General features: G+C 40.6%; 2 protein-coding genes across 5 annotated transcripts in view; one reads left to right on the forward strand and one right to left on the reverse strand.

The window, feature by feature from the left end:
* The window catches only part of LOC114363984 (uncharacterized), a 42,544-nt gene extending 17,474 nt beyond the window's left edge, over positions 1–25,070 (forward strand). For 3 of the 4 annotated variants that reach the window (XM_028319958.1, XM_028319955.1, XM_028319957.1), the window contains 6 exons: positions 659–17,421; positions 20,032–20,136; positions 20,799–20,937; positions 21,660–21,886; positions 22,374–23,356; positions 23,700–25,070. In XM_028319958.1, coding sequence (XP_028175759.1) covers positions 659–17,421; positions 20,032–20,136; positions 20,799–20,937; positions 21,660–21,886; positions 22,374–23,342 — 18,203 coding nt within the window. In that variant the 3' untranslated portion in view covers positions 23,343–23,356; positions 23,700–25,070. The remainder of the gene's footprint in view (positions 1–658; positions 17,422–20,031; positions 20,137–20,798; positions 20,938–21,659; positions 21,887–22,373; positions 23,357–23,699) is intronic. The other variant, XM_028319956.1, reaches the window with a different exon arrangement.
* LOC114363986 (uncharacterized) lies at positions 24,381–27,486 on the reverse strand. Its single transcript, XM_028319959.1, has 2 exons — positions 27,224–27,486; positions 24,381–26,309 (listed from the first exon to the last, which is right to left on the reverse strand). The coding sequence occupies exons 1-2, from the start codon at positions 27,405–27,407 to the stop codon at positions 25,759–25,761; spliced, it is 735 nt and encodes a 244-aa protein (XP_028175760.1). The 5' UTR covers positions 27,408–27,486; the 3' UTR covers positions 24,381–25,758.
* Between the last annotated feature and the right edge of the window lie 349 nt (positions 27,487–27,835).

Below are 27,835 nucleotides of genomic sequence, written 5' to 3' on the forward strand. Positions count from 1 at the left end.
GTGAAGTCAGAAATTTGATATTGTCATTTTATTTTTTTTTAATTTTCACACAAAATACATTTTATAAAATCCGATTTGTATGAAAATTAAAATAATTAAAATAAAGATATCCATTTTCTGACTTCACCATACCATTTATATGACCATGTTAACATGGGCTAGTGTCGGCTCATATACCCATATACCTAACACCCTGTATTGATGACAAAACAGAATTGGAATAAGAGATATTTCAAATTAGATGTTTTGAGCAAAACGTTTGCAATACGGCACACTAAGGCTGATTTCATCATCATCATCATTTCAGCCATAAGACGTCCACTGCTGAACATAGGCCTCCCCCAATGATTTCCACAATGGCCGGTTGGTGGCGGCTGGCCGGCAAGGCTGATTTGCGCCACCTTATTTTAACTGTAACTACCGGTGTTTTTGTATGGAGTTTGACAGACTTTTGACGTTTGTTAAACTTACAGTAAAATGGTTCAATCCAGCCTAACTGTTGGAACTTGACATTGCTATTTCAAGACAGTTGTCATACAACTTTCTGTGTATTGTTTTCTCCTTAACTGATTTTTAACAACTGCCTTGGTTTCTGTAAATAGTAAGTCAATTTGTTGAAACTACATTTTATTAAAATGGTAATTTTGTTTATAAACAGGCTACGAACATCTAGTCGAAGTTCAAGAGCAAGAAGAAATATGGCAGGACGCTTTCTCTGACGCCGAGAGGACCGAGAGCGCAAGCTCGGGCTTCGAGGTCGTCCAAACCTCAGTCAAAAAGAAGAAGAAGAAGAAAGTCCCAGTACTATCCTCAGAAGAAGATTCTGACCCATTAAGTCTAGTCGCCGAAGCGAAACGCACCGAGAAAAAGACAGAACGGCCCCACAGCAAAGAGAGAAGTAAAGAGAGAAAGGAGACCAAAAAGAAACCCAAATCCAAAGACGGCTCAGAGAAGAAAGAAACCAGTCGCGAGAGGCGGAAAGATGAAACAGACCCCAAAGAGAAGAAAGAGAGAAAACCACGGAAGAAGAAGATCAAAGAAGAATTTCCCATGGTCGATTGCAAACCTGGCTCTTTGTCCAGCCTCATCGGCATGAAAGTGTCTAAAGTCAAATTACCTGAAGGAAAATACAGAAATCTGCCAGACATGACAAGAGTTTCCGCGCCTTGTTTCACTGATAGCGACTATGACAGTCAAGGGAAGTCCTCCCTAGCGTCTCTGAACTCTGAGGGCAACGACCCCGATGTACTATTCGATGGACTATACAATATGGAAGACTACAAGTCGCCGGAGAAAGGCGACCCGTTGGCCCTTAGAAACACATTCTCCAACAGCGAGATGAGTGTCGCCAATGGTCGGGTTGCTTTCAACACTACATCTAATAACCAATACAGGCTAAAAACCGGCCCCAGTACTGCAAATACGACACAAGATCTCAACTCGCCTGACAACGCAGCCATTAGAGAAGAAGTCAAGAAAAGTATATCGAGGCTCATTGAATTCAGACGCCAGAAGTCGCTTCTTGAAGAGACACAGATCTTAAAGTCTCTAGCAGCAAGTCCGGCCATGTCCTCGTACAGTGATAAAAGTGCATCGCCCAAATCTAGTCCGATTGTGAAACCAAACAGTGATAATAGTGCTTCAATAATTAAGTCTCCTAACGCGATAATTCGCCACGAGTGTCCCGAACCGACTGTGTTCAGTCCTAAGGCTGTGGAAGTCCCGGAAATACCCAAAGCTTACATTAACAAAAAGCAGGCTGAGACACTGAAAGAGCTCAAACATGAAGTCGACTCGATGCTGCACGCCCAATACTCAAAAAATCCAGTCATCCACTACGCTAACAAGTCAACTGTACAACCTAGTCATGAGTCATCACAGCAGTATTGTCCACAATATTCAAAATACGGAATCAGTCCGACCAGGTCCAGTGAGAATGTTCCCAACCCATTGGACGATGAGAAAGAACTCCAAAAGAATTTTCAAGATTTCCTTAGGGAGTTGCAGGAGTCGATAAACGCCGGTACAGCGGCTGGCAAAAAGACTACCCCTCCCAAAAAACCCCGAGTAAGGAAAGACGTGAAACCCGTTAGTAGGGTGACGCCAATCTCTCCACATTTATCCAGAACGGAACCTGGAACCTCATCTCAATGTGCCAAATCAACAATTCAGTCGACTAAGAAAGTTGACAACCAGCTGAATACGTTCGCGCGACTCAGCTACATGCATAGAAACAAACAAAGTGATATGAGACTATATAAACAATTAGCTGAATTAGGCTATCCCGAATATCAAGCAGCGGCCCGTCGTTCTGACGAGCAAAAAATCAAGTACCTACAAGCCAAAGGTGACATATCGATACTGAGAGTTGGCCAAACGCATGTTCCGCCGAAAGACGAAATTCAAATTACCATGCGAAAAGCAGAGAAGCCATCGTCGATTACAAAAGATCACCCTGTCATATCAAGTGTGCTGCAGGGAAAGTATGTGACTCCAACCAAACCCAAAAACGAGACCCCAGTTAGGAGTTTTCCATATCAGTCTGAAAAACCTGTAGCTAAAGACTCTGCACTCTCGGAGAAAGACCAGAACGATTTGCTGCTTTTGCTACGGCAGCAGAGCAAACTAAATAGCCCTGCTTCTTACATGAGCTCAGATCGTTCGCCGATCGTGAATAATCCGCAGTACCCTAAAATTGCTAGTACCAGTCATAGCACCTCTCAGAACCACAATCAAGTACCACTTGTCAGTAAGTCAGTTATCAGAAGTCCGTCAACAGAAAGAAAAAGTACTAGTGTTCAACAATATGAAGGTTGCAGAATTATGCACTGTGAATCCTCACCGGATACGCGTACCAAACCCACAGACAGTAAATCATGTAACTTTAGTAAGACCACGATTAGCAAGAAAATAGATGCTACAATAAGCAAAGCGCTGAATATTACGCTTCCGGAGGAGACAGACATCAGTTTGAGTCCGAATGACAAATCGCCTGATAGTATGCCACAGAGTGTAGAAAATAAAAAACCAAAGAATAGTAAAAAATCTTCAAAATCTTCTGGATCTTCAAAGAAATCTAGCATACCAGTTGCTAAATGTGACACTAAACATCTGTATCATCATCCCGAACCGAGTCCGAATAAAACTGAACCACAGGATTGGGAGAGTGTTATGGATGCACTCTTATCACATAAGACTCCTAGTTTAGGACCCAATGCCCTTGCCGTGGCGTTGAAAAAAGACAGCTATGCAAAAACCGCCTTGCGAAATCAGAGGATCATAAGAAAGAAAGAACTGCAGTTTATGCATAAAGACCCACCTAAAACGCAGGAACCAGCGCATAGCGAAGCAGTTACGTCGACGGTTACAAACGATGGCCCAGCAGAGCAGACAACAGTGACTGACTTGAGTATGAAGAAGACAGCGCCGAATGACAGCAAAGCACCAGTGGAACCAAAAGGATCCTCCGAGATTCAAAAGACATACCCGTGCCCAGCTTTCAAAGAAAAAGACCCGTTCATATCTGGCATACCTAACTCAGACTACGATCTCCTAGAGGAGTTGATGGATGACGAACTTAGAAAAGAAATAGGTGAGCTGTCGTCAGATGATGACACATACAAAACACCAGCGGCTAGCAGTACAAAGGTCATTAAAATGGCCCCCAGTGCAAAGTATACTAATGTGATCAAAAGTGTACCACCCAAGGATATGCAATGCGTTGAACCGCGATGTGGCACTTCCAATGTGAATCAAAACGCTCGCGAGTCTATCATTCAAAGTAACAGGCGAATAATCAAGACTTACGAAACGGCCAAAAAGAACAACACAACAAAATCATCAGAACAACCAATGAACATCGTCAATACCAAACACAAAATTGACATAAAACCAAATAAACAATCACTTCTCAAAGTACAGGCACCTGCGACCACCGTGCATTCTCAGCCCCAAACTGTGGAGCCCCAGGCTTACGACAGCACTAAGAATACGAGGGCTCACATCAACATCGTTGACGCGAGGAATATATTGATCACAGCGCCTAAGCCGGCTGCTAACAAACCAGTCACGACCACGCCTGTCGCAACTAAGCCAGCTACGCCCAAAGTGGTAGTGCTTGGGTCTGAAGTACTGTACAATCCTTATGTGGCAGTACAAACGCCAATACAAACTGGCTTATGTAATATCAATCAGACTCCGTACGTCGCACTGAATACGACTTCGCCCAACATCAAGATTTATCAAACGACGCAGTACGCAGCGCCGGTAGTTAACCCGGTAATCATCGGCAATACTATGACTATGCCATCAGCAGAACCTGCACAAACCATGCTGTCACCTAACCAGACGCAAGCTAAATCTACTAGTCATTTTGAGTTCCCTGTACCCCACGATTTACCACAAAATAGCTCGAATGTGAGCCTAGACACTACAAATTATGATGAAGGTTATACGAACCTAATAAATGAGACGAATGTCGACCAACTTCTTCAAGCTCCTAAACCACAACCAGACGTCAACTCTGAATTACACGCCAAGACTAATCTAGACTACAATTACAATAATAACTGCGAAGTGCAAGATACTCAACCGGTCAATCTTTCCAAAACTATAAATGACCCGAAACAAAGATATGAAACTCAGATTGTGTTACAAACTCAAATCCAGCCAATTTTATACAATCGTGTGGAAGAGGATAGCGAAAAACCTAATGACGATGAAGAGCTCGCAAGGATAATGGTCAAGCGTTTGTCAATTATTGATAGGCAAATATTACATCGATCAAATGCGCCTGCCATTCCACTGGGCTATGCACCGTTAAATCCGCCTCAGGAAGAGGTGCGCGTTTTAAGCCAAGAGAAAACTGATCTTCCTGTAACTATTCCTGATTTAAGTAACGAAACCATCGTCAACGATAAAGCAAATGCTGAAACAGTACTTAATACCGAAATTGTTACCACACAAAAAGCCAGTGAAAGTAGCAAAGAAAGTGACAATAAAATACCGTGTCGACGCATACTCCTTCGTTCGTCTAACGATCTCAAAGCGATTACAACATCAAATCTTCAAGATCAGCGCAATCCGGTAGGTCGAAAAACCAAAGTGAGACTCAAATCAGAGACAGTAACAGAAAATAAGGATGCAGGACAAAAAAATGCAAATGACAAAGATGTCAAGGAGAAAGACATTGATTCACCAAAACGCATATCTAAGAGAATACTTAATAAAAAAAGTGAAGCTTCCCAAAAAGATGAAATAGTCGAAGATACTGCTAAAAATACTACTGAATCAACCCCAATTCAAACTAAAAAACGTAAAAAGAAAATACTGAAAGCAAAAAAACAAGTCATTGTTGCACCAGAGGAGATCAAAGAAAATATACAACAAGAAACGGTGGTGGAAAACGCGATTGTCGCTCCACCATCGGACAAAACCGTAAAAACTCAAGAAATTCAACCTAGTGTAATAGATACTGATACGTGTGATATTACTGATAATGGATATGACATGGACATAGAAGCCGCGTTATTAGGATCAAAAATACCAAAGATACCAAGCCTCATTACCGAATATATTTCAAAAAACGAGGCTGATAGTACTCCAGAGCCTGACGTAAAAATAGCTCGTCCGGTCAGGAGAAAGAGGAAGCCTAGGAAGTTCAGTGATCAAATAACCGAAGATGATGATAGTTTGACAGCATCCTCAGATAACCTTAATGATGAGTCCCAACAAGTAAACGACAGTATATCACCGTCTGATAAGGAACCAGGAAAGACTGGCGTTACCATATCAATAATAAGAAGCAAGAAAGGTAAAGGAAAGACTAGATTTGGCATCAAATTGATTAATTCGCCAATTAAACCTGTAGTGCAATCAGCACGTCCTAAGAGGATCAAAAATACAAAGAAGAAACAAAATTCAAAAACATCAGAACCTACAAATATTGCTGATAACTTACCTGAAACATCTGAAGTAGTTAATGACACTGAGACGACACAGCATGAAGGTCGCGTTATCAAAGTCAAAAAATCACATAAAAAGCAAGCGCCAGTATCGTCCGGTACTACAGATAATGTTCCACCCGAAACGATAACTCATGCTGAAGCAAGGTCCAACAGTGAAAAAGTTGTAAATTCTCATAGTGGCATAAAAACTAGGCGATCAAAATCAAAAGAGATTCATCAGACTGAATTAAATTCAGAAATCATTAATAACGTAGATACTCCACAAAATAACTCGGAAATTGCTAGTGTTTCTAGTGACGTGCCATCTCTAACTTTCACAGGTGTTAGCGTTGCGACACCCTTGACAGAAAGTGTTACAAATGAGAGTAATATCTCGCCGAAAATTTCTAAGCAGAAAAAGGCTACCAAAGAAGTAGCACCGGTCCAGCAAACTTTGACACCGATAACCACTGCATTGAATATAGATACGAATTTGGTCACCGTTACCAATGATAGCGTTCAGCCGAAGGTAGTATCGCCACTGTCACAAAACGCAGTACCAAACAACATCACACGAGAAACAATTGAAGAAAAATCTCCTGGAAAAAGCGTTCAGCCGAAGGTCGTATCGCCACTGTCACAAAACGCAGTACCAAACAACATCACACGAGAAACAATTGAAGAAAAATCTCCTGGAAAAACTACATCCGAAACTCATGATTCTTTCATGGATTTAAAGGATAAGATCTCAATTGAAGAATTGCCACCACCTCCAAACGATCCAACAAAGAAATGCGTTCGCATCAAGCTACCAAACGGCAAGACTTTCAAAGCTACTATATTCGGCAAGATGCATGTCAGTTTCGAGTCCATATTTTCAGATCCAGCGCTCAAATCGACTTTGCTGACAAACTTGAACGAAACTAAACGATACACTGTGAATATAAAGCAAGTCTCGACGACTGCCAAAGACAACCCTAGGAAGATTGTTGAGGCACACATAGAAGAGGTCAATATACAAACCAGAGAGAAAGTACCCATAGAAACTGTTAACTTATTGAGCGACGATGAAGAGGACAATAAATCCGGTAAGATGCAGATTTATAAAACGGAGTTTGGCGAACACAAGGCAGTAGCCATAGATGTAAATGACTACAAAAAGCATCAAAACAAATTAAAAACGAAATGTTTTGTAAAACTAACCAAATTGAATGAACCTGAATCAAGTATTGGTAATGAAGAACTCACTAACTTATTGCCTCACGACTTGGATGAGATGGTAGAAGTGGGCATTCTGGATAAGATTATGGAACGTCCTAACACCAGCTCTTCTGATGAAGAGCTTCCGCAACTTCTCCCTTGCGACTTAGATGGGTTGGAAGTCGTGAATAGTCCACATAAAGTTGTGAAACCTCCTGTCTCAAGTACTCCCAACGAAAAGCTGCCGAATCTACCGAAGGTTACGCACGACTTTCGTGTTATTGACAAAATTAAGAGATCCATGGATACTGCTGCTAAAGTAGATTTACCGAATGTATCGCTCAGTAGTAAATTAAACCTAAGCGTAAGCAGTCCTATTGTAATAGACGACGATGATAAGGATGAACCTATTGCGCCGCCCATTCCAATGGCTAAAGTGCTAATACCGGATGTCATAGAAATTGACGATTCTTCTAATGACAGCATAAATGCTCCAGAAACTGACACAGTCATTTCTGAAAATGAAATAAACAAGGTAGTTGAGACTGCATTGCAACTACCATTACCACAAATACCTAGTTGCTCGAACGAAGCTCTTAAAATTCAGGACGAAGATATAGACGAATTGAAGAAGCTACTATTAAAAGATCTTGGCGTTGATGTTTCTAATGTAGAAGATAAACAAGAAAATGTTGAGTCTTCTGATGAACCTGCGGTGATGGAAGATTTAAAAGGAGACCAAAAAGCCCCAATAGAAACTAAAGAATGCTTCGTGAGGCTGGAAAACTGCGATGCATTAGCTGACGAATATGAAAAGAAAAGAATAATCAAGCAAAAGGTTGTGGTTGATCTCATTAGATGTGATGATTTAATTTCTATGTCATCGGTTGATGCTACTGAAGATAATGATTCCGTAGAAAATTGTTCAGATGATTTAATAGATTTAGAAGCTGTAGATGCTAATAGTAGTTTTAATTCTGATTCTGAACCTAGGAGGAGATCTAGAAGTGGGTCATTCTCCTTATTAGAAACATTCCCAGATTATATTGACGAAAAAGTTGAGTCATCTTGTGAATATGGCAGGAGTTCGCCTGTAATGGATGTTTTTGACACTATAGCTGCTTTGAAAAGATTGCAACACTCAACTACGAATGATTTAAATGAAAAGTTGGATGAGATGTCTTCTGACATCTATGAATATGACAGATCTTCACCCGTGATGGAGGTTTTCGAAACGATTGCATCTTATCAAAAACTTCTCGACGCAACATCTACTAAAGACATGGTTCTACAAAAATTGGATTGTTGCTGTGAATGGTACATTACAAAGCGTGATCTACACTTGGCCGGTGAAAGAATTGAAGCTATTGTAATCAAATATTCAGATATCTCTGCTGAGACTGGAGATAACTCGCTTGCTACGATTCCCGAGACTTCCACTCCCGTCGATCAATCTTCTGAGCTGACTACAGAAGTTGTTCCAACGCTGAAGACGCTTACTTCAAAATTGTTCTTAACTGATCAAATTCTAAACCGACTAAGGCCTTACAACTTAAAAAGGAAACTACGCAATGCTGATGAGAGGGGTGTTGCCAATAAATTATTGAAGGTTGTGATTAACATTCCATCAAAATTAAGCGAATGCATTGATGTATCTAAGGGTACCATTACTAGTAAGGCTCCAGATGACAATACTAACCTGCTTGTACCGCCGCAAGGTGTTCAAAAGTCAAAAGAAGTTGAGTCTGATTTACACGATGATAGCCTTATAGACACAGAAGAGTCGGCTCAAGATCACTGCCAACCTGCAGTTCAATTATTAGAAAATGCCGTCGAAGACCAAACAAATTACTCAAAGGATATTGAGTTCGATGAAACAGCAAGTGACTTAAATGTCGACCACAATCTTGATTCATCTGAAACCATTGATAATACAGTTCATCAAGACGAAGAACACAAGACTGAAAAGTTATTTGATGACATCCAAAAGGATCATTCAACAAATGACGACCTAATCAATGACTCAATTAGAGAAATAAATACTTCAGACGTAAAAAATATAGAAAGGGTCAGTGAAAATGTACAAGTAGATTACGAAGAGACTGAAACTACACACAATGATGTTGACGACACGTCAGATATTTCGATATCTTTGCTTGATGAAGTAGTGAATTTGGATAATAATAGTGAGATTGAAGTCAAAATTGCAGACAATCTTAGTGAAAGTCAACAAGTAGATGTCTCAGAAACTGTTTGCCAAGAAGTGGATTTGAAAATTGAGAATACAAATAAAGATGGCGAAAATATTTGTGACAGTCAAATGTCCAGTACTGAAGAACTTGGTCAAAAGTATGCTGAGGAATTGCCAAATGATTCAGAAACTTTGACCAATGGAAGTACAATCTCGAAAACTGGCATTGAGGCAGAAAGTAATGATACAGAAAATGTCAAAGAAAATCAACGAGTGTTTGGTACACAAAATTACATTGATAAATTACCAGACGTCACAGAAACAGTATGCGATGAAACAACAAACTCGAAAGACGAGACTAGCTTGAAAAATGAAGAAATACACAGTGAAATCCATACCGTAGACTCTGAACAAACTGTAGAAACACAAACTTATGTTAATCAGGTGCCGGCTGTTTCAGAATCAATGAACGAAATTAGCGACGAAGTAGTTGATATCAAAAATAATGAGGAGAACCTATCAGATACCCTCGAAATTACACCAATACATGATTGCGATAGTCCAGATTCCCAAATATCTAATTTGGATTATCAAGAAATCACACCATCCAACACTGAAATGGAAATTCAGGCCGCTGATGCCAACAAATCTACTCAAATTGAAGATGAGAATACACCTGATCCTGAAGAAGTGTGCGTTGAAATTCCAAAAACTCATGAAATTGAACAAAATGTGGCAGAAGAGCAACACATTGTAGAACCAATGCAAGTTTTGAATGAAACTGAAGAAATATCCAGGGAAACCCACACACCAGAACATCTTGAAGAAATGCCTGACGAGCCAGAAACTTCACGTGTAGAAACGGTTGATACAAATGAAGTTTCAGAAGCTGCAGGCGATGATAAAATTGCCCCGACAACTGATAATTATCGAATGAATACAATCGAACATGTTCAAGAGTATGTCGAGGAAACAACGATATCAACGGATTGTAGTTTCGAAGAAAGTCATTCGACTGGTAACGAAACAGTTCAAATACCAAATTGTGATGGAAAGACACAAGAAACTTCAAACTCTGCCAATATTGTGGAAGACCAAAATAAAACGCCAAAAGTAGAATCAATGATTGTTTGCGAAGGAGTAGATTCTAAAGTTGTATGTGAAAATAGTCCAATCGATTCTCAAGAAGTTGTTCAAACATTTACAGATAGTATTCCAGAGCCATTACAAATTTCTAAAACTGTTATTGACGAAATAGTTGACTCAATAGTTAGTCAGGAAAATCATCAAACTGATTGTAACCTCATGAATGACACACAAGAACAGATTGTAGAAGTGTCTGAATCGCCATATTCGGTGTCGGAAGAGTCCCCTGAAATATGCAAAGAAACAGTTGATTTACCTTCTGAAAATGAAGATTTGGAAAATAATTCCAATAATAATACGCCAGATTATGATGAGACGTTGACTGAAGTTCTACCAGAAAATTGTGACAGTAATACAGACTCAAATACAGAACTGGTTCTTAACGACACAATTCCCAGTCAAAATAACAACGAATTAAATAACACAAATGAAATATCACAACGAACATCTTGTGACATGATTAAAACAGATCTAGGTGAATGCAATAAGAACCAAATCCAGCAAAGTAATGATTGCGATTTAACCGTTAGTACCACCGACATCACCGATATTGTGAGCATGGACAAATTACCTGATGAGGACGTTATTACACTACAACAGAATAATAACAGCCAAGAGCTATGCACAAGTGTTAGAGAGACAAGCTGTGATAATAATACTGAAAATGTTGACGCTGAACATAGAAATAGGAAGGTAGAAGAGGATATTGCGTCTGAAGAACTAACGGAAAGCTCAATGGAAGAAGAAACTAAAAAGCCTGAAGAACTTTCAAATGATCGAAAGCTAGCTTCACCTGGAAAAAATGAAAGTCAAGAGACATTCGACAATCATGGTGAAATAAACATTGAAGTTGAAATACCGGGTAAAGATACTCATGATCTACCTGATAAGCAAGATACATGTGCCCCAACACCTCCCATTAGCTTCGAGTACCAAATTGAAGTTGAACACTATTCTGAAGAATCTGTAGACAACAGTTCTATAGTGAATGAGCCTAACAAAATTAGCCCTGTCATATTGAACAACTCGGATGTCGAAAAAGAAATTGTCATTAGTGACGTAGATGCTAATGCCGATGCAAACGATTGTCAAGATTCTATTATCTTGCCACAAATGGTAACTATAGAAGATGTAAGCAGAATAACCAAAGCAGAAGAAGTGAATAGCCCGTATTCACAAAGTACCGATGCCAAAGATGAGAGCGAAACTGAATGTGATTACGACAAGACCCAAAACATACAACTTTTAGATCACGGCTATGCCTTCATTGATTCGCCTTTTAACAGAGAATGTACAACGGTCATTGAGACAGAAGTTTCTGAATTTTGTGACATAAGCCCAATACATAGCGATGACGAAAAAGATAATAACGAAGTCATTCTAAATGGCATAGAATACGAATTTCCAGATGTAGGCACCTGCTATGTTTTCCCCATTGCCGAATCTAGTGCATCTTATGACAGCGACATTTATAATGACAGCCCGGAAGAAATAATCCAAGTAACACAAGAAATCTGTGAAGATGGTAGTGTTGACAATGTGATAGAAACTAAAGAAATTGGCGTCGAAGAACCATTCCTGAAACTGATCATACCTAAACATACGTACTCCAATATGTCCAGGAAGGACTCCAAATTGTTCAAAAGATCACTCAAGCGCAAAATTGATATGTCAGACATTAGAATCGGCAGGAAAAGATATAGGAAATCCAAAAATATTGATTACCCAAGGACCACCGCTTCGGCCATTTTAGATACGGCTTACAGCAGAGAGTACAAGGGAATATTTGATTACTGCAGCTCGTTAAAGTTTTCATATTCGCAGCCGTTTCACAAAGAGTTTGTAGATGTTGAGGAGATTGTAAAAGATTGGCCTCTAAAAGGAGAATGCGTAAGTGATTTTCAAGATCAAATTGAGAGCAACGATCTACTGTTTTGTGATTTGGATATCCAACAATATGATTTCACATTAGACCCAATGCAACAAACACTGGCTGAAGAACTATGCGCAGAATACACAGAATCGGATCTGCCCAATAGTAGTGTCACCGAAACCAATTTCAATATGGGTTTTGGTGAGAGGTCCGACAGAGTCATACAAAATTTGGAAGATGTAGGTGACGATTCAAAATTTTCGGCTGCGACTCTGTCGGACGTAAAACAACCTCAGCCGTTTTTACTGTCCGAAGATTATGAAACCAATCAAATAGAAACCAGTAATACAACAAGGGAAGAACAAATAAAGCAGTTAAGGCGTTATATCACTTACATTGAAATGAGAGAAAAAGTGCGGTCGTTCTTCAAGAAAACAACAGCTGAATTGAAATATGATTGGCTGAAGAAAGACAAGAAGTTGGATAATACTGAAGGCAGGGAGCTGACAAGTTTTCCATTTGAGCTTTATAATGCGACAGATTTTTTGGAGATACCCCCAGTTAATGTGTCTGTACAAGTTGTTCAAGTGGGACAGCTGCCAGTTAGTGCTGCAGCTCAAAATCCGGTGACTTGCGACCCTCGGGTCACTCAAGTGTCAGACGCCAGTCCCCCACAATGCTCTGCAGAAAATAGCCCTCAAGATGATCAGCCAACGATCAAAACGGAATACACAGAATTGACTACAGCGGAATTGACTTTACCTTTAATGCAAAACTACGCGGCGGAACATGACCATGACCGTGTTCCACATCTCTCGACTCTGGAAAATATTCCGATTGAAACTGAAATTAAGATAGAGCTAATGGAAGAAACAGAAGTGAAGGAAGAACAATGTGACACGTATGATAACAACCACTCTCCGAGTATGGACAATCAATATTTAAACGACGTGGATTACTCGTTTGCTCCTCATGCTCCTAATGCCACTCCTGTTTTGCAGACTGATCAGGACTATCAAGCTTTTTATAATTCAAAGCATGATACATACCCAACTCAATTGCAGTACCCAACACCAGTGCAACCGACACTACAAGAACTCGCAACACAACCAGAATACCCGCAGCAAGAATACCCAACCAGAGAAGAATACCGAGCTCAACAAGAATTCTCAACACAAGGGGAATACACAACAAAAGAAGAATACCCAACACAAGATGAGTATCCAACTCAAGAAGAATACCCACCACAGACCGAATACCCGCCACAAGTAGAATACCAGCCACATGAAGAATACCGGCCGCAAGAAGAATATCGGCCGCAAGAAGAATACCGACCGCAGGAAGAATACCGGCCACAAGAAGAATATCGTTCACAAGAAGAATACCGTTCACAAGGAGAATATCCGCCACAAGAACAATACCCGACACCAGAAGAATATCCATCAGAAGAAAAATACCCCCAACAAGAAGAATACGCGCCACAAGAAGAATATCCGCCACAGGAAAAATTCTCGCGTCAAGAAGAATACCCAACGCAAGAAAAATACGCCACAAACGATGACTACTCGCCACGAGATAAATACCCAACACCAGAAGAATATCCGACGCCAGTAGAAGAATTCTCAGAAGAACAAGATTATTCAATACAAAATTACGCAATGAAAGAAAATTACTCTACAAAAGAAGATTACTCTACAAAACAGGATTACTCTACAAAACAGGATTACTCAACAAGACAAGATTATTCAATACAACAAGAACCACCAACCCAGGAAAAATATTCAACACAACAACAACAAGAAAACCAAACACAACAAGAACCGGAATTACAACAAGAAATGTCAACACAAGATCAACCAACGCAAAAAGATAATTCAACGCCACAAGAACAACCAATACAAGAACATCCAGCGCAAGAAGAAAACCCAATACAAGAACAAACAAAGCAACAAAATGGTTTGCCTGAGAAGACAGACCAAATTGCGTGTGCTATGAGTGCAGCGGGTATTAGTGCCACAGCTGAGACTATTGCGAATACAAGAGCTCAAGCCCTTGTTAATATTCTATCACAAAAGTTGACTACAAATAACTTCGCTAAAGCGACACCTATAAGCGCAGTAGCATTACAGCAGGCCTTGGCGCAAATCCTGCCACCGCCATTAAATCAGACAAATTCCACCGAAAATAATCAGCAAAACCAAAACGCGTCGGCCACCCCACAAGTGTTACACATCGTTCAAGGGAAAAACGCTTCTGGAAACCAAATTACTTTAGTTGATAACTCACAACCATCAGTTATCAATGGACCTAACGCTACGCCTGTGTTACACATCGTGCAAAATAAGTCTGGTACTACTGGTGCTACTTCTAACGGTGCTACTACACAACAAACTAATTCCTTCAGTGGCATATCCCTTGTAGACGCGGGCTTACAACAAGGCGGCAACCAACTACTCCATATCGTTAATACAGGAAACCAAAAGAACAGCAATGCGACTGGACAACTTTTGAAGAGAGTAAACTTGTTGACAAACCTCGCGAATGTCCAGGGTTCGAATGAACAGAAAATGGTACAGTTCGTGTGTAAAGACGGCAAAGCTATTCAGCTGAATGCGCCTCATCAGCGAAGCATGGTGCTAAGACTGCAACCAATAGAAACTCCGAATGTTCAAAACAATGTTCAAAATACACCTAAACCAGCTGAGAACCAGGACTTGAGTCCCACTTCTGCCGATGCCAATCAAGAAATTAAGTCACGCTCGGTATATGAAGAAAACTACGCCCAATTCATTCAGAACTCCTCTACTAAAACCACAGTACCGGAAAAATCTACCAGCCTGCCGAAATTTAATCAAGCCTTTGGAAAACCAGTGTTCCAAGATGGCAGCGAAAAACCGAACGATATAAATGCTAACAATACTCATTTATCTGTGAACACAAATTCCGAAGGCGAATGCCAGTCATCAGAAAATGCCATGAATCTTGATCATATTGGCCAGATCGGCAGTCCACCATTGTTGTTACGAAAATCCGCGCCAACATCTCAACCTCAAGCGAACTTAGTACAACAAATAAAACAGTCGATGACTCCAGTTAACTTGCAAACAATGCACGGAGGAGTGATATACACCAGACAAATTCCCGTTAACATCGGCGGGGGACAGACTATCAATTTAATTACCGTGCCGAGTACTGAATTAGTTGATGAATCTGGTCAAAAACAGCAGCAAGCAAGCACCCAAAATGAAATTGAGTCGCCGATCATAAAAATTGTGCCTCAAAAAGCATCTGGCAGCGAGGGATCTTCTGAAGATGGGAACGCGCAAATGAATGGGCAAAATGAAAGTAATCCAAATCCACAACCTCAACCACAGCCGGTTTTAACTCAAATGCGTATAAAGCTCCCGATGCTCAGTAAGACGCCCCAAATGGTGTCCGGTGGGAGAGTAGTAAGACCGTCCTTTTTCCAGATTCAAAGGAACGTGATTGGGGGCGCTAACCAACCTGTTTATCAGCAGCTAGTATTGACAGCGGCCCCTCCCCTTGGCCAAACTATTAGGCTTCCGCAAACTCAGACAAGTCGACAAGTCAAAGTCCCGAATGAAAACCAGTCGTCACCAGAATCGCAGATGAGTTCGTCTACTCTGGAGCAGCTGAGAGAATTCGACATGGTTCTAGAGCAAGTGAAAGAGAGAAGCAGTGTTCCTCCGAACTCAAACTCGAGTACTACGTTTCCCAAAATGCACACACCACAGACTTCGGATACAACTGACGGGTCATCGTCTGCGAGCTCATCGTCACCAACAGAGGCTACGCAACAGGTGTTATATTCGATTGGCAACAACCACCAGCAATTGAATGTAGCATACGTTAATCGAAAAGCATCTGCATCGACACCAAGCACATCTTATGTCAGATCACCGGACTCATCTGGGATGGTAGATTCTCCCACGTCTTCGACTCACTCTCAAATACCACACACGGTGACGTCAGAACCATCACACTCGGAAACACCACCTCAACCTAAGCCGAAAAGTTCTAAATCAAAATCGCGGCCTAAGGCGTCATCCCATCCGCCTAACACAATGAAGATTACCGTTCCACCAAAAACATCTACTCAGAAACCGCTCGAAGACGAACAAACTACACAAAGGATACTTTATATCTTGGCAGAGTATAAAGAGCAGGTAGAAAACTCACCTGATAAAGATAAACCAGCACCGAGGAGGAGGACTAATCCTCCTTCGAATCCCTCTGGTTCTCACAAGCGCAAGAAGAGTTCAAGTGGATCAAGACGCCACGGTCGTGAGCTCAGTCCGATCGGAGACGACACGTGTAGAACAATGGGCTCTGAAGACAGCAGCTGTGGTACATCTCAAGGGGACTGCAACGAAAGCTGCTTAGATAGCCATTCGCCTCAAGATAGTCCGCGGAAAGTGGTCCGCAAACTGTCGTTCGAGCACGAGATTCCTCCGCAACAACAACCGCGGCCGCAGCCGCAGCGAAACGTCATCGTCGCTGACGGCCAGACGATCACCGTAGCGCGTGGTACAGCAGGAAAACCAGCGACAGCCGTTCTGATGCCAGCTAATTACATCCTACCAGTGTCTATGGTCAAAGGGGGTCAACAGATCGCTATAGTCACGAACCGCGGGCCGAAGTTGCTGACTGTTAGCGGGGGTGAAGGTGGGGCTACAAATGCGCTTTTGCTGCAACGGCTGATTGGCCCGGCTGGGTTGAAGCCGGTTTTGACAAGGCCAGGAGTTCGTCATGTCAGGCTCCCGACAGCAGCGCTGCATAACCTTCAAGCTTTCAACTTGGCTACTGCTACGGCTGCCCAGCCTCCCGATAGCACCGCGTCACCGGCGCCGGCGCCGACTCCTCCCGAACTAGTGGACACTCGGGCGAACAGTTCGCCGTGGACTGACCGGGACGGGAGCGACGTGAAGCCGGAGCGAGGTTCGAGCCCGGAAGGGTCAGAACCGTGGCACCTGCCCACTGGTGAACCCCACGACTATTCTTACGAAGAGACAGTTCGGGCGGACAACCTCGGAAGGACAGTGCTGGTAAGTATTATTTACTTGTATTTAGTACTTGTTTGTGGAACCATCAATTTATATGTCACTTATTTATTACAAGAGTTACGCTGTTTAAAATGGACTCGCAATGATTTGTCTTTTATTCACTTCCAATTTCCACATTTTGTCGAATGTTGGTTATACCGAGAAGTAATGTCACATGCGATTCATTTTATCCTAAGCGTAAACTTGTAGTATCGAAATATGCTTGTTTTTAATACTATATCTAAATACTTGATGGTTCTTACACACTTATAACGTGGCTCTGACACATTTTGACGCTTCAGGACCCGATCCAAGATCGATACAGTCCAGATATGGAGGCGCAAAGGATATTTGATAAGATGTTCGACGTTGAGTCGAAAAAGTCGTACTTGGGCGATTCGCCGCGTTGCGTTTATGACATTGACGCGTCCGATTGCGATGATAAGCCCTATCATCACCAGGTGATAATGTCGTAGTGTTGGCGCTGCCCGTTCAACTAGTATGCCTATTTTGTAGAACGTGCACGCCTCGATTTTTTTTGTCCGGAACGCCTTATTCATAACTTCATACTTTGATGACAGACTACACTAAAATTGTTGAGAATTGAAACATCACGGTATGTTGTTTATGAATAAAGGCCATCGTTATGTGCTGATGCCTTTTATCTTCACCCAATGTAGACGCGACAATATAACCACAGTAATATACTTAGTTTCGATGGATTACTGAGAGATTTACATCCTTCAAAAATTTTACACTTTTTATTTAAATTACATTGAATAAAAAATACTAATAGGCGTTTAAAAAATGTCTTCTGTCAAACTAAATAGTCTAAAGATAGAGAGCGAGAGAGAGATATCAATTGAAGTTACTCAGGAGCTTTGAACAAAAATATTATTAAACCAAAGCATAACAACTTGACTGTAAAACATAGACAACAACGCAAGGCTTCAATGCTTCTTATTTTGCGTTAAATCTGTGTTAATTGCTACAATAACACAATAATGTCGCCTCTATATTGCTGGCATTTACCACAAACGATTTCACGGACGTGTTCTAGGTCTTATATTAATTGCCCCTTCTTCATTTGAGTCTTTTCATTTATGATTTCACATCACCCAAAGTTCTTCGGGAGTCTTTTCTTTCTAATCATTGTTTAGCTGGTTAGATTTTTTAAATTTTAATTGTGCATGAGGAATTATTCCCCAGTCATTGTCGAGTATACTCCTGCATTTAGTCGTGCATGTCCCTTTCATACGAATATCATTGTTATTGAATAGTTATCTTCATTAGTTGATGTTCTTAAAATGTTTTATTAAATAAAGCGATGTACTTATAAACTAAACGTGTTGTCACAGATTAAATAGATTTTCAGAAGTCTCACTCCTTAGAAATTTTAAAGAAAAAGCTACTCTACTTCGTGTAGATAGAGACGTTTATTCATAAGTCTCGTGGAGTAGATACAGAAGTTGCCTAATATATAGCCTATGTTTAAACGATAATGAACCTAATTAGTATGATTCAAAGATTCAAAGATTCAAAGATTATTTATTCACCGAGATAATGTGGTACAATAAAATATGTGGTCTTAAATTAAAAAGAGGTGCAGCTTATCTCACCAGCGTAGCTGGCATGTGAATTTGTGCATAAAAAATCATTATTATAAATTACAATTATAATTATTATATAGCTATGTCAATAATTCAATTAGTTATTCAATAATATTAATTATAATAATCTTACTTCAATAAATTAAATTAGATGTCAAATTGTTTATTGTAATTTACATGTCAAATAATCCTTAACTGAATAAAAACATTTTTCACATAACAATATGCGCGAGAGTTTCTTATACATTTACTAACAAAAGCACCGTTTGATTCCGAAACTCCTTACACTAAGGGGTGAGACAGACCTGGTATAATCTCAAGATGTACCGCTTTTCCGTATGGATCACAGTTTTTTGTTACATCAAGTCATTATTAGGCTTTTATAAATCATCCAGGTGGCTTTATGCTTGCCATAAATGTGTTATTAATATTATTAAACTCTTGGTTATAGTTACTTTCTTGAATCTCATTGTTTTCGTTTACAGTTTATTGACAATTTTTAGGTCTACACTTGCGTCAATTTTGTACCCCTATATCTAGCCAGGGAATACGCCCATTTGAACCCTATGCGTTACATAATAGCGTCTTTATTCAGACCGTTATTTCCTGTCTGCCAGAAATATAAGGCTAATTGGCCTATTCCTTCCAAAACAAAATGTCACCCTTTCTTGATGGGCTTTACCCGCATCTAGGTTAAGTAAATATCGTGTAATCTAAACATTTAGTTGTAAATGCATTTAATGAAAATATACCTTCTAAAAGAAGTCTAGTAAAAAGGTTCTGATACAGAATAGATATCAATTTTGATAGAATTATATTTGGTCCAATTTCTTCAAACTTATGACTTCAAACTGACGTCAAAGATGAAAGAAAAAAAAAGTCTGTAATGTTATTAGACCAAACATGTTCCTCAATTGATAAACATTACACACATATTCCCCATTGATGCAAGTGTCGACCAACCCTGTAGATGTCCATTATAACTGATAAAGTCTACGCACAGGTGGTGCAGAGGAGAGACGGGACCAGACAACATCGGCTCACCCACGTCTCAGCCGCCGCGTTGAGGCACAAATACGCTATACTGGAGCACGAATTGAGGCTACAGGTAAGGCTACCTAAGTAAACTCAGACAAACGTTACTTCGACATTACGTTACTCCGACACTTCTTAATATCGACATGACTTTACTTCGACACTACACTACTCAGACAAAGGATATTCGCCTTCGCCTCGGAGTTCAGTTTTTGAGCTTACAGGTAATATAAAAAATACTCCAATTTTTAAGACTTCAAAAATGTTACAGATTGTCAATTCGGTTACATGCTTTTTTGTATGTTTCTTACATTAGAACTCTGTCATTCGTAACAGATATGAGGTTGATCCCTCCCTTTTGAAGTGGTAGAAAAGTTAAGTTACTAAATAATAATTTAAATACACAACTTTAGTTAATTTACCATCATGATTGATATTTCCGAAGTCGGTCAAAATTAAAATTTGGCTAGTTATAAAAAGAAACGTCGCACCCATATCATCAAGTTAGGCTCAGAACACACGGTGAAACGCAATTGAAACGAAACTGCAACTTCTGGTTACTTTTGAGTTGCTTCTAAGTTTCTGCCATAGCGTCCGTTGAGAGACTACACATGACGCGACCAGTTTGAAAGCGGTTTGAACTGTTGTGTTCTGGGCCTAAAGGGTGATGATTTTATAATATACCAGATTCGGCTGTTTGTGGCCTCATCAATATATAAACTTTGTTTCCCTCAGAAATCACTATCGGAGGAGTGCGAAGACTTAGGCGTGGACTCGCCGTCTGCGTCGGAGCTGTTCCCTGAAGCGGAGTTGTTGTTCGCCGCGTCGCCTGCGCACGATCACAACCAAGAGCAGGGGCATCATTCGCACACACGTAAGTAATTCATTTTTGTTTTATAGAATAAGTTTTAGGGCCAGCATAGACTTTGCGAGATGCGGCGAAGAGACCAAGAAGACAGTACTTTCAATAAAACACGCTCGTCGCGCGCCGAGTCAGAGTTGTTGTTCGCCGAGTCTCCTGCGCACGACCACAATCAAGAGAGTAACTCGTGCGTAACTTTTCTCCGGGACAAGCTGTAGATACTGGTTTAAAAACCCCGGGGAAAAGTTACACTAGATCTGCAACGAAATTAATCAGAAGAGCATAGAAAAATTTCGAAAAACAATTTCATTGCTGGATTATTAGGACAGACAGAGGAAAGAGGGAAGTACTTTAAGAGCTACAGCTACTAGCTACAGCAAAAACACTAGACTGGCTGAATTTTAGGAATTTCCAATCAATTGTTGTCAATGTTTAAAAAGCCAATTAGAAATAGAAAAGGCACCTGATGTCGTGCCCTGAGTGCCCAAGCAACTGCACCCAGGAGGATTTGATGAGTGCTTCTGACAACGCCACTCTTGTGGCGGAGTTTTGGGCTGACATTGTGTAGGTTTGTTGTCGACAAGAAAAGAAGAATAGAAAAAGTGTAGCGAACTTTTAACGTAACTTTCAAGTAACAAATTGCAATACTTCTAATACTGTAAGCACTACCTGAATGCCAAGACCTTATTGTAGTATCAACTGGTGACCGCTAATCAAATCTTTCCACCTTCCAGCGCAACCAAACCACATCCAAGCTAGCATCCCGCAACCAGACATGGACGACCAGATAGCCACCGACCAGTTACTATCCCGGGAGGATATCCCGGACGACCAGCAGGAGATCCCGATAGGTCTGGAGGATGTGGTCGGGACACCGTTGCCAGCGCCTCTGGATGCGGAGGAGTTTGCTAGAGCACACCCTAATACGACTTTCCACAGCGAGCCCACGGATGATGGCGAGGTGAGCTATAGAGGATTGTTTGAGTGGCTTATGCCCGTTTTCACCATCAATCCCTAATTTTTAAATGACCCCTATGAAAACAAAATTCCTGTTATGTGTTACCATAGGGGTCACTTAAAAATTAGGGATTGATGGTGAAAACGAGCATTAGCATTAAAGGGAAATGGTAAATGAGAAGTCTAGACATTAATTAAGACACTATTACGATGTCATAATACAGTGTCGACATTCCACCGGCTCGCACTAAGCGTTATTCTAACATAGCTGCCTTGTTCTGCATAAAAAGATGAATCTGTAAATTAATTATCTACTTGTCTGTGAGTGACTGAGGTGTTATGTTTACTTGAAAATACTACATATTATTATATTCCATTTGAGCTTTCAGACACTAAGACGAAAGATTTACACGGGTTGAAAGCAAATGAAAACTAAAACTAAATGTATCTTATTATTCAAGTGGTTACTAACCTATTTTATCTACTTCCAGGTACAGCAATTTACGATAAGCGGGCTGAAGGCGCGTCATATCACGTCCACTATATTCCACGCCACACGCGCGCCCGCCACCGTTCTTATGGCGGCTCCTCAGACCACCGTCATATCCCAAGCGCCGCCTGACGCTGGTCACACCGTCAAGTATGATACTTTAGACAACATGATACATACCATACCTTCCCACAACGGGAATATCAATCTATCCTCGGTCCTCGTCAAAGACGAAGGCCTTACCAGGTTTGATCTACTCAACGACACCAGAGAACTACACCTATCGAATACAGCGTCAACTATAGTACACTCTGCGGGAAACGCGACGCAAGTCATCAGGCGAGTGTGCTACGAAGACGACAAACGATTCCTCATGGATGAACCTGAAGCTTTGATAGCTGGAGATGACGCAAAGATGATCGGAGAAGACAGCCGCGACGAGACTCTGCAGTCGATGGCGGATGTAGAAGATGACAGGTCCTCGCCGGAACGCCACGCGGAATTGTTTTGGGAGTCGAATTCCGCGTCAGAACGGTCAGACGGCAGACGGCCTCTCGACTTCAGTAGTGACAGCGAGAAATGCTGCAAGAGTCCGTCGTACGATGAAACAAACTCGACTGATTCCAGCGGGGTCGGCACCCATATGAGATTGGATTCGGTCATCAAAGACGCGAGGGGGATGGAACGCATTGGCAGCGCTGACGGGTCCTCCGCTGATGATAACCACCCGCCGCTTCGCACGTACCCGCCTAAAAGAACTTACCATCCAATCGACGGGGATATGGAGCGTAGCCTGTCCGGAAAGACCCGGGCCGGGGAAAGATCTCCGGGCGATCCGGACAGCCGGCGCCGAGCGTCCGGACGCGGCGTGGTCAAACGCGGCTGCCATTGCTGCAACGGCTCCCCTGCCCCCTCCCGCCCCAAGAAATCGCGACAGCGAAAACCAACCATTGACTTCACGACGAATTAAGACTTAATCCCCCTTATTACAATACAACCGCCTCTGTGGTCTTGTGGTAAGACCACCTGCTTCAGACGCAGAGGTCCCGGGTTCGATTCCCAGTGGGGACAGATTTTTCTGTTCGGTTTGGTTGGTGGTAGGGCTTGTTCTAAGTCCGCCTGGCTAGCTACCACCATCTTACCTAAGTCTGTCGCCATAACAACAATGTTAACAGCATTATTGTGTTCCGACAGTTAGAGGTAAGATAGCCAGTTCCTCCGTGGTTGAGGATTCCGGGTGAAGCTCGCTTCCACCTTCGGTCTGATCGTCACTTACCATCAGGTGAGATACAGGCCAAGAGCTTCCTCGTTGTGGATAAAAAAAAAATATTACAAAAAGTTAGACTCGGTTTTAACCCTGGTTTAAATTGCCATTCACTATGGAAATAACATTTTAAACAAGAGTTCCGTTCGTCCCGGGAACTTTTTTGTAATAAGGCCCTATGTGATCTATTTGTACTTCGGGCGCCAGACGCCCCCCAGACTGAACTGCGATCTCTTTACTGATGAGGTTACACTTCTTTAGGTAATAAAATTGTTGAAATTGTTTTGTATATAATTTTATATGTAACTACCGGTAGCTAAGTTCGCGTCGGATACTATGCGATGTATTTTGTTAATGTTTACTTACGTTCGAGTTAGTAGTTCCTTTTAGGTGTTATTTTTCGCTAAGTTTTTACTAAAGTGTCACCTATAAGTTCAAATTTGTTTCTTGCGGATCGAGATAAGTTTTTTAATGATTGTTAAAACTTTACTTCTTGTAATATATCCATATACATATTGTATTGATATGTAACTGTATAAAAATGTATTTCTATAGGTTACCTCCATTATAGAAGTAAGCGTTTCCGTTAGTGAATACAGGCCATACTCAAATGTGAATTTAATCGTCTTTTAGCGGTATAGTGATAATGTATTTAGTTGAATCATAGCTCTTCATATTAATGATGCTAGACTGATGTTGTCGTTCGGTTAGCGTAGCCACGCGTTGGGCGCCAACGTTTTGTACTTGTTTCGTTTTGGTACTGTATTAACGCTTAGCTTTAGTTGTTAAGCAACTTCCACGAGAACTGCACAAATTGAAAGATTCAAAGACGACGGGAGCTTTAAAGTTTAAACTTCATGCGTGTTATTTTTGAGATTTCCTTTTTGGTAAACATTATTCGTGGTTAATATCCGTGCCAATGCGAGTTTGTCGCGGTTTTCTGCGCTTGTTCCAAAGGGCGTTGTCGCTATATTATTATAGAAATTATTAACATTTTATAGTAGCGATGTGTTAAGCTAGTGTGAATTTGATATCCATGTAAATATATACTTCGTCCCCGCGTTGTTCAAGGGGGTCTCTAGTCACTATAGTACCGATATAATAGTGTTTATCTATGATACCGAGGAGCCCAGTGGTGTACTTTTGCCCACGGCTTTGTTTGGCTCTGAGCCGTATACAGTTTATTTCACGCAGTATTTTATCGCTTATGTATATAAAATGCCCATGTATCGATTCACGTCGCGACATTTATCAGCGAAAATCTAATTTCGCGGTTAAGGGCGACTCATTCCGAATTGTATATAGAGAGAGGGGTGTTTAAAATTAGTGAATTTAGTGGGCGGACGTATTATAGTGAAAATTGTAACTGAAATGCACTCAATGGGTTGGCGAATAAACAATATTTCAGAAATTCATGTAGCTGTAAGATAGGAGTATTAGGGAAAGAAGACGAAGGCACTAATCAATCCAGTGTAATGATTATTGTATTTTATCGACAACTCGATGTAAATTGTTCCGTTTTGGATAGTAATTTTCTGCCATCTTTTAACGTAAGATTCAATTTTTATATAATCCAATATGATGTTGTTATCGTTCGAAACATTGTAGGTGAATTTACCTCCGATATTACTATCAAACATACAGTATTCAATGCGTTTTTGTTAAACTTTTCACTTAGAACTTATTAGCTGTAAAGAAAACTAATCTTTAGGAAGTTTCATCATTTTTTTTTATTAATTGAACCTGATGTTTTCTTGTTTATGTAAACTTATTTTTAAAACTGCTGCAGACGAAAATGATCATTAAAATGTATCTTTTAAAAAGTCATGTTTTTATTTATATGTTCACTATTAGTTTCCTTCGTTGCCGGGCTCAGTCCGGCATCGTTTGTCTTGTTGGTTTTTGCGGGTAGATATAATATTCTTGTAAATATACACACTTGTAGTTTAAATATTGAATTTAAAAATTGTATGAGAAACACGTGATGTTCTGGATAATAAATGATACAAGAATATAAACAATCACATTGTTTTGGATTTATTGCTCCTTTCAGCCAGCTTTATAGTCTTTTGTCAATCACATAAAAAAATATTCCTAGTCTAAAAATAGTGCTTAAAATTGTCTATGGGTCACCATTACTCCATCTTCTATTCTCCTTCAGTTTCTTCATGACGTTCAGAACCTCTATCCTAAACTCCAGTCGCTCATCCTCATTGTACTTCACTACAGTCGGCAATAAGGACGCGAAGAACGCCTCATCCTCATTCATCAACCGGGGGTCACTATCCTCAACCTCTACGAAATCTATGTCGTTACTAGATTCGTAAACCTTCGTCTGTTCTGCCGTCTCCTTCTTTTTAGATCTCTTTCTCGTGATATGTTCTTTAAAGCTAGTCTCTTGTACTGGGGTACACGAGTCGTCGCTTTTTTCCAGTCTTTTCGACCTTTTTCGGGGTTCAATTTCTCCCTCACTCGGGTTTTCTTCTTTCATATAAGGCACGTTGACTTCCTCAACGAATTCTTCTTCCTCATGGTCCTCTCCTCGGATCTCACTGATAAGGAATTTGAGGAGGTCGTAGTAAATGTACCGTCGCTTCGACTTGCCCATCTTCGCTCGGAGGCTTTTCACGAACGTGTCGCGAATGTTCGTCCATTTGTTGACGATGTGCTCGCCTGGAATTAAGAGGCACAAATTATATAAGGATCGAATGCAAAGGTAACCGCATTAGTAGTACGTTACTAGAGGAATGGCAGACATTGCCCCAAAATACCCTTCATATCATTAACTGCAGCATGCTCAGATGAATGGAAACCATCATCAGAGCAAGAGGGGGAAATACCCATCATTAATTCATTCATTTGGATAGTGATAAGCTACCCTAATTTTTAATCTGGCCACAATTTCTAATTTTTGTTCAAAACTGAAAAATTGAAATTTCGTTTCGATGATTTTTTATTAAATAAAAACGACTAAATATTTAAAAAATATATGTTATTTTATTTTATTTTAATTATCTCTTTATTTTGTATAATAAATATTTCATAGATCAGTAGTAATTTTCCTTATTTTCATACTTTTTTTTGCGTTCCGCTAAATCTGCCGGTGTGTGTACCTACATCCCTTCTTCCTGCAAGTCTTCTCTTAGATAAAAAAGAATTTAAAAAAAATGTTTCTTATTCCCGTAAATATAAATTTTAATTAATTTATTAATCCCATCAGTGGGGACGGTAGTAGGTACTAATAAATAAAACACATGCAACAACTAAGTACGAGTAGTTACAACATAATCAAGAAGTAACTTTTCCTAAAATACACAGAATGCTAAGCAAGAGATGTGATACGCGTCTAGTTTGAGAGCCCCTTGTTAGCGTTGTTAGCCCATAAAACAACAAAAGCCGTGTGGACTGTGGACACTGCCGCAAGAGTGACCTTACGCAGGCAGGGAAAAAATCGTGACGTTGCAAAACGGACAACAAGAGACACATTCAATCATGGAAAGAAACATTGAAATGTAATACATGTTTATATTGCAGCCTTACTTATAAGCTATTAATTAAAATTAGGTTAAAAAACTGTTTTCACTAACCTGTCAGCCGTTTTTCCTCCGGAGGAAGCATCTCGTAACTCTCGTCCATCAAGTTGAATATTTCTTCCCACGCATTGCGCCTTTCCAAACGGTCTTTGTACACTTCCAAGCTCTTATTCCAAAGGCACGGACGGTCCCTTACGCCTTGAATTAGTGTTTTAACGTCGTATTTGAACTCTTTCATACTTAAAACTGTTTATAAAATCGTAAACAACTTATTTCCACACTGTTTACACTGCTCAAGTCGACACGTCACTGACGCCAATCGTATTCGTAGTGTCGGATCGGATGTGATAATGCTGCCTCGCTGCTTGTATAGAAAAAGACAGAGACAAAAACTCGCGTGCGAGGTCACCGACATTTTAGCGTCTCGGGTGCCGTGACGTGCGACCAAAATAACTTGAGCTTCCCTCTGCCATTGTTTTCTTGCTTTCTGTTGAGCTGGAGAGGTCAGCCTAATTTGGTTTGGTTATAAACGTTCCATCGTCTGTGAATGAATTCGTGTCGGCAGTGAGGTTGTATACTTTTAATCCAAAATGATCACACTTGGTTAATTGTTTAGATTGGTTCCTAATTATGAAGGCAAATAAAATAATAGCTTATTATTTTCAA

This window comes from Ostrinia furnacalis, unplaced genomic scaffold (assembly GCF_004193835.3).
Source record: "Ostrinia furnacalis isolate ACB-3 unplaced genomic scaffold, ASM419383v2 OfSCF7340, whole genome shotgun sequence".
Lineage (NCBI taxonomy): Eukaryota > Metazoa > Arthropoda > Insecta > Lepidoptera > Crambidae > Ostrinia > Ostrinia furnacalis.

Excerpts from the sequence above, each read along its gene's own strand:
- LOC114363986 (XM_028319959.1), bottom strand. The coding sequence starts at position 27,407 with ATGAAAGAGTTCAAATACGACGTTAAAACACTAATTCAAGGCGTAAGG. Across the intron at positions 26,310-27,223 it reads GGAGGAAAAACGGCTGACAG|GCGAGCACATCGTCAACAAA; the intron begins GTTAGTGAAAAC and ends TCTTAATTCCAG.